Genomic DNA, 11,565 nt, shown 5'->3' with positions numbered 1-11,565 from the left:
ATAAAAGATGGCTTCTTAATTGTTTGATATGTTGAGAAAGATATTGTGATGACTCCATGGCATTGTTCCACTGTTTGTATTGAAGTTTAATGGTAATATGAGGAAGTCTGATTTCGGTTCATTAGAGCATGAAGTACTAAGATGCTGAGAAATTAATGGCAACCTGAATAAAAGATGGCTTCTTAATTGTTTGATATGTTGAGAAAGATATTGTGATGACTCCATGGCATTGTTCCACTGTTTGTATTGAAGTTTAATGGTAATATGCTGTTGATATGTACTTCCATATGCAGTAGAAACTTGTAATTGGACTAACTGAGTTGGACACAACAATTTATGACCGTCACAGGCCAGTCGACTTTTTGGTCTTGGTGATGATTTGAACGAGGATATGATGCTTGGGAGAATTGAAGGCATGAAGGACGTGATCGAGCAAGTGAACAGGCAATTTAAAGATCCTGTAAGACTACAAAACTTGAACCAAATAACTTTTGTCCAATAACAAGATAAGATGTTTATTATTTGACTTCAATGGCTGTTCTGTGCTGCCTCCTCAAGTTGGAACCGTAAAGGGATAGCTAATTATTTTGTTGCTTTTGCTTTTTAGCGCTGATATTGTTTTGGAAATTTATGCCAGATTTATTGTTTTGTGAACTGCTCTTGTTGCAACTGGGTGTGTGATCCTGGAGCATTAGGTATGCTTTAGAGGATGCACTCACAGGCTGCACATTTTAAAAACTGTAAACCCCTTCTGAAAAATAAACACTCCAGGATGTTTATCCTGTTAACTCTGGTCTTAAATTGGAAGGCATTTATAGGCTAGTAAATTAGGGACATGCCCAACTGCCACTAGGAGAATATGCTTACACAGTTATGCGCTATGTAAAAAAATGTCGAGAACACAATGAAGAATGGGCCTGTACCACACAAATCTAATATGAGTAATAGTCAACTCCAGCACAGATGAATTATGGTCTAGTTGACTTCACACTGATATATTAGTGCTCCTATATGAGATTATCAAATTTAAATTTATTGTTAGAGGGTAGGTAGAACTGTTTCATTCTATGCTCAGAATCAACAGTTTGTATAGTTTACTGTTGTGTACAGAGCAATTGTAATCTGTAACTGCAGCTTTTGGTGCTTTGCAAAGCATGTGTACGCAACACATTATGTGTATTAGTATATGAGACTTCTACTGGATTAACATAAAATTTTGAATCATGCTGGATTATCATATAATTTTACCATTGTTTTATGTCTCTACATCATTGAAAGCATCTAATGTTAAAGATGTTGCCACGTTCTGACTTATTTTTTGTTTGATTTTCTTCTCAGGACTTGACAACCTTTGTTTGTGTTTGTATTCCTGAATTTCTTTCATTGTATGAAACGGAGAGATTGGTACAAGAGTTAGCGAAATTCGAGATCGATGCACACAATATTATAATCAATCAAGTTATTTTTGACGAGGAAGGTTAGTACAAAAAATATACTGTCTCGAGATTTCCTTGGAAATGAAAATATACCAGATCCACCTTTGATTATCATAAACACATATTACGCAAGCAGAGAATCTCGTCCTCGTGAACTTTGGCTGAATAGAGATTCTGTAGTGTTTAAACAAGAAGCCTTTTAAGTACAGGACATAACGATGACTTTGCACAATGGTTTATTTTGAACGCTTGTTAGTGCATTTGTGCATCTCTATCTAAAACTTGTGCCATCACCTTGCAGCCGTCGAGTCGAAACTGCTAAGAGCGCGGGTAAAGATGCAACAAAAGTACGTCGATCAGTTCCACATGTTATATGATGACTTCAACATCATCAAGTTGCCCTTGCTCCCAGAGGAGGCAAGAAATCCAGCACTGAACATTTTCGAACTCGTATTACTTGACAGTAGTTGAAGACAATTGGCTCGCTTTACTTTTCAGGTATGTGGTGTGCAAGCTCTACAGAACTTCTCCAAGCACTTCCTGGCACCGTACGAACCGGTGCTGAGAAGGGGCAGCGTGGAGGAGCTAGAAGAGAGAGTAGGCACGCTGAAATCAGCGCTGCAAGAAGCCGAGTCGGAACTAGATAGAGCTAGGAAAGGGAAGCAGGTAGCATGAGCCTTCTTCAGCTGTCAGAAGTTGTTGCACTCGGCGGACACCAGTTATAGAGATTTTGTTTGTCCTGCATTCTCCGGTTGATTTCCTCCATTTCTTGCTTCCCTTGGTTGAAAATTATAGATTTGTTGTTATAGTCATGAGAAGAGAAGTGTACTGTAAGCACGCGATATATATAGGTGTCTTTTTTTGCCCTTGTGTTAGAGGGTCTGTTCGAGAGTCGATGCCGCTGTTTAGGAGTTGTTCTGGGCTGAGATTGGAATTGATTACCTAGAAACCCTTGTGCACTGCTGTAGTATCTCGTTAAACATAAGTAAGCTTGGAAAATCAATAAAGGATTGCTGAGAGCAACAAGTTGATGGCATATAAATGTCCTGAAGCAAGAATGAGAGCACTCTTTGTCAAACTGCAATGCCGTGCAACAATCATCATTGACATTTATTTGTGATGCGGCTTAATCCTAAAGAGGCATGGCATAATAATAAATGTAGAAGCAACAACAAACACCTTGAGAAACTGCTTAATCGTAAGGAGGCATGGCATAATAATACATGTAGAAGCAACGACAAACACTTTGAGAAACTACAACGCTCAGCAACTTTCTTCGCGACGTTTATTGTAATGCAGGATAGTCGCGAAGAGGCATGGCGTGTGCAGTGAGTGGATCGATCAGACGGCGTCTTGCCCAGCAGCAGGGCATCTCTTGAGCACGCCGGCGTGAGTGAGCAGCGTCCAGAGGTGCGTGATGAACTCCCCTCCTCTCGCCAGAGCCTCCAGGTGAGCACGGGCGCGCGCGTCCTCACACGGCGCCACGTACAGCATCATCTCCGCCCAGAAATCAGCGAGCACTTTCCACCGCAGCGCCGGCTCCTGGATTTCCTCCGTCAGCTCCCTCGCCAGTTGACCGCCCATGCGGACGAGAGTTTCCGCGCCGCTTATCTTCATCAGTTTCTCACACTTGCTCTTCATCTTCTTGGCGCCTCTGGGCAGGTCCAACTTACATGCTTCCTTGATGCACTCGTCGAGCATCGATTCGGCGTCGAAGCTATGATCAGGCAGGAGGTCCGGCGCGAAGGCAACGAGGTATGCGCAGTACCCGGACAGATCGGAGGCCACTTGGGAGCGCTGCTTGTCATCGTTGCCCAGGGTCGCTGGCTCCAGTTGCTTGCAAATGGTTGTGGCGACGTGCCACACCAGTATGGTGTGGGTCACCATGCCGTCGCCGGGGCTGCACGCCCACGAGAGCCGCCCGTAGACGCCGGCCTTCTGCAGCGACCTTGTCCCGTTTGTCAGGTCGCCCTTGCTCTCCAGGAGCGAATCAACGATTGCTTTCTTCACTTGTCTTGATAGCTTGACAAGCTTCCCTCTCTTGCGCCCCTTCTTGGCCTTGTCAACCAGGCACAATGTCATGAAATAGAGACAAGTGCTGGCACGACGTGTGCCGTCGTAGTGTTGGAGGAGAGAGTACTGCCCCAGCTTGCCCTCCCACGGCTGGAGCGTCTTCAACCTCAAAAGAAGCCCGATGATCATCCGAGGGAGACACCAGCTTTGCCCCGCGATGTAGCTCCGGATCAACGCCACCTTGAACCACCCCGAGGCCATGTGCAGGTACAACTGGAATGCCTCCAAGAATGTCACCACGGCCATCAAGAACACCGTGGTGTCCGGAGAAGAGACATCGCCCTTGAACTTGTTGAATAGCTGATAGGTGAGCCAGGAGCAGAGGGTGACCATGGCGACGGGAAGGCAGAGTCCAAAGTAGCGGGCCTTGTGGTAGAGGTACGGGTATCTTGTATAGTACAAGTCATAGACAAAACCAAGCTCCACCCCAATGACCCTGAATGCCCGCTCGCACGGCTCGTCCCCGAAGGCGAGCAGGCCGCGGAACACAAAGTCACGGGTTTCTTCAAGCTCAGCTTCCGCGAGCTCATACCCCGCGAACCTTCGGTTGAGCATCTTTGACAGGGCCATGGAGAGGCACACGTCCTTGAGTCGCAGCCCCGTCTTGGAGCTCAACAGGCTCCCCTTGCATTGCCACACCTGGTCCACTGTGGTGATGCCGTCAACATTGCCGTCCTTTGATTGGTTCGAAGGTTGTCCGGCATTGTTCTTCCAGAGATGCTCGCCGGCGACAACATACCGGTAGCCCTCCATGGTATCGGGGTTTGTCCGTTGACCAGAAGCCACATGCAGTCGGCCCTCACGCTGCATCTGCATGTGGTCTACGATCGGCTTCACGCTCTTGGAGAGCAGGTGTGATTTGCTCGCCATCTTCATGGACTTGATCCGCACGCATGACTGGAGGGCATTGACCGCCAAGATGGCCCAGAGCGGCCCCTGCACCCTGGACGCCGTCCCATAGACGGCGACTATGAAAACCACGAACGCGCCCTGGATGAGGTGCCTCACGTGGAAGCTCTTCCAGTTGTCGACGTCGTTGAGGCCGTACGCCATGAGGTTGTCGGTGCCGCCGAGGAGCATGAGCAGGCACACGGCCCACACGGAGAACTCCCTCACGTACATGTCCGATCTCTGCATGAGACCGATGGTGTAGCTCACCAGGGTGTAGGAGAGCGTGTAGACCCCCAACACGATAGCGTGGAGGGCCTTGTTGCTCGACCTTCGGCGCAGGGATCCCAGCACATGCAGAAGGAACAGGGCGAGCACAGCGACGATGATGAGGGCTTTGATGTATGTCCACATAAGCTTGTCTGCTAAAGGGACTGAGTAGGTGTGGGGACTGGCCGAATTTGTGTCATCGGCAGCCATGGTTTCTTGGCAAGTATTAGGCTCTACGTTTTCCTTGCTACCTTACTCTTATCTGGGTAAGTGGTAGTGGTGCCTTCTATCTTCTTCTTGCCAAGTTTTTATAGCATGCAAAGAGGAGGAGGAGGAGGAGGAGGAGGAGGAAGCTGCTGCTGCGTGCTGCAACTAGCTACGTTTTCTTTTTGAGAAGATGCAGCTGGCTAGCTAGAATCCCGGGCTGTGCATCCACGGCGAGGGGTCGACGACTTGACCAGCCCCGGCCCGTCAACTCGGTCCGGAAAACAATTTGCCGATCCACCATGAAACGGCGTGCAGACCAACTGGCTACAGTAAAAAGAAGGCCCACTGGCCACAGTAAATTGGTGAGTGGCATCGTTAATGCCCAAGTGGCGCTGCAAAGTTTGCACGGACGCATTTTATATTATGTACTAGAAAAAAAAGGTCTAGCATGATCCATTTCTTCTGAATATAGAAGTCAAAATGTTTTGCATACCGTGCTCCCATCCTTATTACCGCGCTAGACGACGACTTGACGCGCCAAAGATGCATGCATGCATGCACCAGTCCAAGAGGCCGCTGCCAAATGCGACGAGCTTCCCCGGGCCGATCTAGCCTGGATGTCCGCGCCGGCGGGAATCCTCGACCTGATAGGCGGCCATCCCACCGAGTCTGTCCGAAAACGCTGCACAAGTGGCTGCACTAGCTACACCCCGTATTTTTCTATGACCTCGTATTGACGGGCTACACTCAACAACCCACCTCGTAGTTCACTAATCAAGGAATGCTTCCTCGCACCCGCCTTCTCCCTAAAAAAGCTTAGGCCTCATTTGGTTCATAGGATAGAATTATCATAGGAATATGAATCTCGTAGGAAATGAGATGCAAGTATCTCAAATTCTATGAGTAGGAATAGGAAACAAGATGTCATTTGGTTGACACTAAAGGAATTTTTCCATTGAGTCTAGGCTCTTTTATATTTTCCTATGAAATGTGGAGGATAGGAACCAATCCTATGTAGGAATAGGAATCCATTCCTATGAACCAAAGGGCTCTAAAGGAAAAAATCCTATAAAAATCCTATCCTCTAGAATTCCTATGAAATTCCTCTAAACCAAAGGAGGCCTTAAGGTTTCTCTGCCTCATGCCCGCATCGTCGCCGGTTCGTCTAGTCTTCGGTGGCCTTTGGAACATGGCGGCACGGTGGATCCCCTTGCTGGTGGGAGGGCTCTGTTTTTAGACATTTCTTTGAGTTTTGTTAGAGTTTGTGTACTGCTTAAGAAGACGAGACAACAACGTCTCGGATTCTCCCCGCCTAGCCCTCCTTCCGGTGGTGTGTCTAGTATCGTCGGTCGCATGTGGAGGTGTGTCTCCGACGAATCTGGCCGTAATTCATCTACGTTTGTATTTTTTAGGTTAGATCCTTCCAATCTACGCTACTCTTCATTGATGGTGGTTGTTGTTCTGCTGCGGTGGTCCAATGGGGCCTTAGCATGACGACTTCCCGACTGTCTACTAAAACAAGTTTTTCCTGGCTCCGGCGAGGGAGGGGCGATGACGGCGGCGCGTCTTCGGCTCACTTCAGTGCCCATAGTCGTCGCTAGGTGGTCTAAGGATTTGGATGTAATTTTTATTACTTCTGGTGTTCGTTGTACTGCCATGATTGAAGATGTATAGATCAAAAGTTTTCACCCAAAAAAAGAAATGATGCCTCCATGCCCAATGAGCCACCTTCCAAAGCCTTGCCAAAATAAATGTTCTGTAGGAGCCAATATATGTTGTTATGCGATTTGACCGATAAAGATCTTTGTAAAATATGTAGGAGCCAATATGAGCATCCAGGTTCCGCTATTGGTTATTGACCGAAGATGTGTTTCGGTCATGTCTACATAGTTCTCGATCTTGTAGGGTCCACACGCTTAACGTTCGATGACGATTTGTATTATGAGTTATGTGATTTGATGTACCGTAGGTTGTTCGGAGTCCCGGATGAGATCACGGACATGACGAGGAGTCTCAAAATGGTCGAGATGTAAAGATCGATATATTGGAAGGCTATATTCGGACATCAGAAAGGTTCTGAGTGATTCGGGTATTTTTTGGAGTACCAGAGAGTTACGGAAATTCGCCGGGGAAGTAATGGGCCTTAATGGGCCATACGGGAAAGGAGAGAAGGGCCTCAAGGGTTGGCTGCGCCCCTCATGGGCTGGTCCGAATTGGACTAGGGAGGGGGCGGCGCCCCCCTCTTTCATTCTCTCCCTCTTCCCCTTCCTTCTTCTCCTACTCCAACTAGGGAAGGGGGGGAAACCTACTCCTAGTAGGAGTAGGAATCCCCCTTGGGGCGCGCCATAGAGAGGGCCATCCCTCCCCTCCTCCACTCCTTTATATACGGGGGGGGGGGGCACCCCATAGACACACAAGTTGATTGTTTAGCCGTGTGCGGTGCCCCTGTCCACAAATTTCCACCTCGGTCATATCGTTGTAGAGCTTAGGCGAAGCCCTGCGTCGGTAACTTCATCATCACCATCATCACGCCGTCGTGCCGAGGAAGCTCTCCCTCGACACTCAGCTGGATCTAGAGTTCGTGGGACGTCACCGAGCTGAACGTGTGCAGACCGCGGAGGTGCCGTACCTTCGGTGCCAGGATCGGTCGGATCGTGAAGACGTACGACTACATCAACCGCATTGTCATAATGCTTCTGCTTACCGTATAAGAGGGTACGTGGACAACACTCTCCCCTCTCGTTGCTATGCATCACCTAGATGGATCTTGCGTGTGCGTATGATTTTTTTTTTGAAATTACTGCGTTCCCCAACACATCGAGCATATCATTCTGCGTTGCTTTCTCGCCTCTGCTGTTTGGGACATGTTTGACATGGCTGACTCTGCTTCATGCTCCACCGATATGCTGGAGTTTATGCATCACACTCAATCACGTTGCCCATCGTCGGCTGCTTGGCATGTCCTCGTTGCTGCTGCTGCTGTCACTCTCTGGCACGCTTGGAATGATAGGGTTTTCAACAATAAGCTTTGGTCTCCATCCTATGCTCGGTTGTACACATCAAATCTTCTCATGCTCTGGAGCCACCGGACAAGGAGAGCCGAGCGCAAAGAAGATGTTCTGCTTTGGATGCAGAGTTTACGTGCATAATGTAGATCACGCTGTTGTTTTGGCTTTTTGGCTTTTTGGATTTCGGCTTCTGTTCTTGCTCCTTATGCTTTTCTTCCTTTTCGCTAGGCAGCTTATGCCTACGCACCATGGTGCGAAACATAAGCTTCATGTAATGGACTTATGGTCTCCGGGCTATGACCTGTTTTGAAATATATAAGGTAGAATGCGATTTACCTTTCATTTCAAAACACTATCGCGGACAACATCCTGAAAATATAGATGATCGAGCCAAACACCACGAGCTCGGAGGCATGCAGATCTTTCATGAATGGACTCCAGAGACTACCAAGGCTCTTACCTATGTAAGTCGAAGTGCATGGCGTCCGTGGGAGGGATCGAGCCAAAACTTATGGGATTGGCTAGGGGTCAGTCGACTCAAAACTGATTTATTTGTTTTTAGTCGCCGGATGCAAAACCAACTGATCGTCCAGTTAAATTAAAAAACCATATACTTAGGCACTCCCCCTCAAGTAACCCCCCTCGGAATTTTGGGGTGAGCCCTCTATTGGGGAACGCAGCATGCAATTTCAAAAAAATTCCTACGCTCATGCAAGATCTATCTAGGAGATGCATAGCAATGAGAGGGGGAGAGTGTGTCTACATACCCTCGTAGACTGAAAGTGGAAGTGTTAGGTTAACGTGGTTGATGTAGTCGAACGTCTTCACGATCCAACCGATCCAAGTACCGAAGTACGACACCTCCGAGTTCAGCACACGTTTAACTCGATGACGTCCCTCGAACTCTTGATCCAGCAGAGGGTCGAGGGAGAGTTTCGTCAGCACGACAGCGTGGTGACGATGATGGTGATGTGATCCGCGCAGGGCTTAGCCTAAGCACTACGTGAATATGACCGGAGGGAGACGCTACACACGGCTTGGAACAATTGTTTTGTTTCCAAGGGGTGCCCTGCCCATGTATATAAAGGAGGGAGAGGGAGGAGGCCGGCCCTAGGGGGCGCGCCATAAGGGGGGAGTCCTACTAGGACTCCCAGTCCTAGTAGGATTAGCCCCCCTTCTTTTCCTTCTCATGGAGGGGAAAGGGGGAAAGGAGAGGGAGTAGGAGAAGGAAAGGGGGATGGCGCCCCCATCCCTAATTCAATTCGGCATCCTCCCTTGTGGGGGGCACACCATCCCCTTGTGGGCTGGTTAGCCTCTCTCCTATGGCCCATATCTTTCCCCTGGGGGTTTCAATAATCCCTCCGGTACTCCGGCATGTACCCGATACACTCCGGAACCCTTCCGGTGTCCGAATACTACCTTCCAATATATCCATCTTTACCTCTCGACCATTTCGAGACTCCTTGTCATGTCCATGATCTCATCCGGGACTCCGAACAAACTTCGGTCATGATGTCGCTTCAAGCTACATCGGTATTTTCCCAAAGAGGAAGGGATGATGCAGCACAGCGGCAGTAGGTATTTCCCTCAGATATGAAACCAAGGTTATCAAACCAGTAGGAGAACCAAGCAACACAATGTAAACAACCCCTGCACACAAATAACAAATCCTCGCAACCCCACATGTTAAAGGGGTTGTCAATCCCTTCCAGGGTACGGCGCCTCAAGATAGGCAAGCAGGCGTGAGATAAATTTTGAAGGAAATATGCCCTAGAGGCAATAATAAAGTTATTATTTATTTCCTTATTTCATGATAAATGTTTATTATTCATACTAGAATTGTATTAATCGGAAACATAATACATGTGTGAATACATAGACAAACATAGTGTCACTAGTATGCCTCTACTTGATTAGCTCGTTGATTCAATGATGGTTATGTTTCCTAACCATAGACATGAGTTGTCATTTGATTAATGGGATCACATCATTAGGAGAATGATGTGATTGACTTGATCCATTCCGTTAGCTTAGCACACGATCATTTAGTATTCTGCTATTGCTTTCTTCATGACTTATACATGTTCCTATGACTATGAGATTATGCAACTCCCGTTTACCATAGGAACACTTTGTGTGATACCAAACGTCACAATGTAACTGGGTGATTATAAAGGTGCTCTACAGGTGTCTCCGAAGGTACTTGTTGGGTTGGCATATTTCGAGATTAGGATTTGTCACTCCGATTGTCGGAGAGGTATCTTTGGGCCCACTCGGTAATGCACATCACTATAAGCCTTGCAAGAATTGCAACCAATGAGTTATTTGCGGGATGATGTATTACGGAACGAGTAAAGAGACTTGTCGGTAACGAGATTGAACTAGGTATTAAGATACCGGCGATCGGATCTCGGGCAAGTAACATACCGATGACAAAGGGAACAATGTATGTTGTTATGCGGTTTGACCGATAAGGATCTTCATAGAATATGTAGGATCCAATATGAGCATCCAGGTTCCGCTATTGGTTATTGACCAGAGACATGTCTTGGTCACGTCTACATAGTTCTCGAACCCGTAGGGTCCGCACGCTTAAAGTTCGATGATGGTTATATTATGAGTTTATATGTTTTGATTTACCGAAGGTAGTTCGGGGTCCTGGATGTGATCACAGACATGACGAGGAGTCTCAAAATGGTCGAGACATAAAGATTGATATATTGGAAGCCTATATTTGGATATCGGAAGTGTTCCGGGTGAAATCGGGATTTTACCGGAGTACTGGGGGTTACCGGAACCCCCCGGGGGTTTAATGGGCCAAGATGGGCCTTAGTGGAGAAGAGGAGGGGCGGCCAGGGCAGGCCGCGCCCCCTCCCCCTCTAGTCCGAATTGGACAAGGAGGGGGGCGCCCCCTTTCCTTCCTCTCTCCCTCCTCCTTACCCCTTCTCCTACTCCAACTAGGAAAGGTGGGAGTCCTACTCCCGGTGGGAGTAGGACTCCTCCCTGGTGCGCCTCCTCCTGGCCGGCCGCCTCTCCCCCCTTGATCCTTTATATACGGGGGTAGGGGGCACCTCTAGACACAACAATTGATCTCTTGGATCTCTTAGCCGTGGGCGGTGCCCCCTCCACCATAGTCCACCTCGATAATATCGTAGCGGTGCTTAGGCGAAGCCCTGCGTCGGTAGAACATCATCATCATCACCACGCCATCATGCTGACGGAACTCGCCCTCAATGCTCGGCTGGATCGGAGTTCGAGGGACGTCATCGAGATGAACGTGTGCTGAACTCGGAGGTGCCGTACATTCGGTACTTGATCGGTCGGATCGTGAAGACGTACGACTACATCAACTGCGTTGTGCTAATGCTTCCGCTTTCGGTCTACGAGGGTACGTACTTTGGTTCGGCGGTATTGTTGTATGAAGCGGCCCGGACCGACATTACGCGTACGCTTACGCGAGACTGGTTCTACCGACGTGCTTTGCGCACAGGTGGCTGGCGGGTGTCAGTTTCTCCAACTTTAGTTGAACCAAGTGTGGCTACGCCCGGTCCTTGAGAAGGTTAAAACATCACTAACTTGACAAACTATCATTGTGGTTTTGATGCGTAGGTAAGAACGGTTCTTGCTCAGCCCATAGCAGCCACGTAAAACTTGCAACAACAAAGTAGAGGACGTCTAACTTG

The 11,565-nt window shown here is 48.1% G+C and overlaps 1 protein-coding gene across 1 annotated transcript in view; it reads left to right on the top strand.

The window, feature by feature from the left end:
- LOC119302515 (ATPase ASNA1 homolog) overlaps positions 1–2,325 on the top strand; it is a 5,281-nt gene extending 2,956 nt beyond the window's left edge. Inside the window, exons 4-7 of the mRNA XM_037579547.1 lie at positions 350–460; positions 1,339–1,477; positions 1,738–1,853; positions 1,935–2,325. Coding sequence (XP_037435444.1) covers positions 350–460; positions 1,339–1,477; positions 1,738–1,853; positions 1,935–2,111 — 543 coding nt within the window. The 3' untranslated portion in view covers positions 2,112–2,325. The remainder of the gene's footprint in view (positions 1–349; positions 461–1,338; positions 1,478–1,737; positions 1,854–1,934) is intronic.
- Positions 2,326–11,565: the final 9,240 nt, after the last annotated feature.

Source organism: Triticum dicoccoides, chromosome 5A, assembly GCF_002162155.2.
Source record: "Triticum dicoccoides isolate Atlit2015 ecotype Zavitan chromosome 5A, WEW_v2.0, whole genome shotgun sequence".
NCBI classification, from domain to species: domain Eukaryota; kingdom Viridiplantae; phylum Streptophyta; class Magnoliopsida; order Poales; family Poaceae; genus Triticum; species Triticum dicoccoides.
This window is presented reverse-complemented; position numbering and strand designations above follow the sequence as displayed.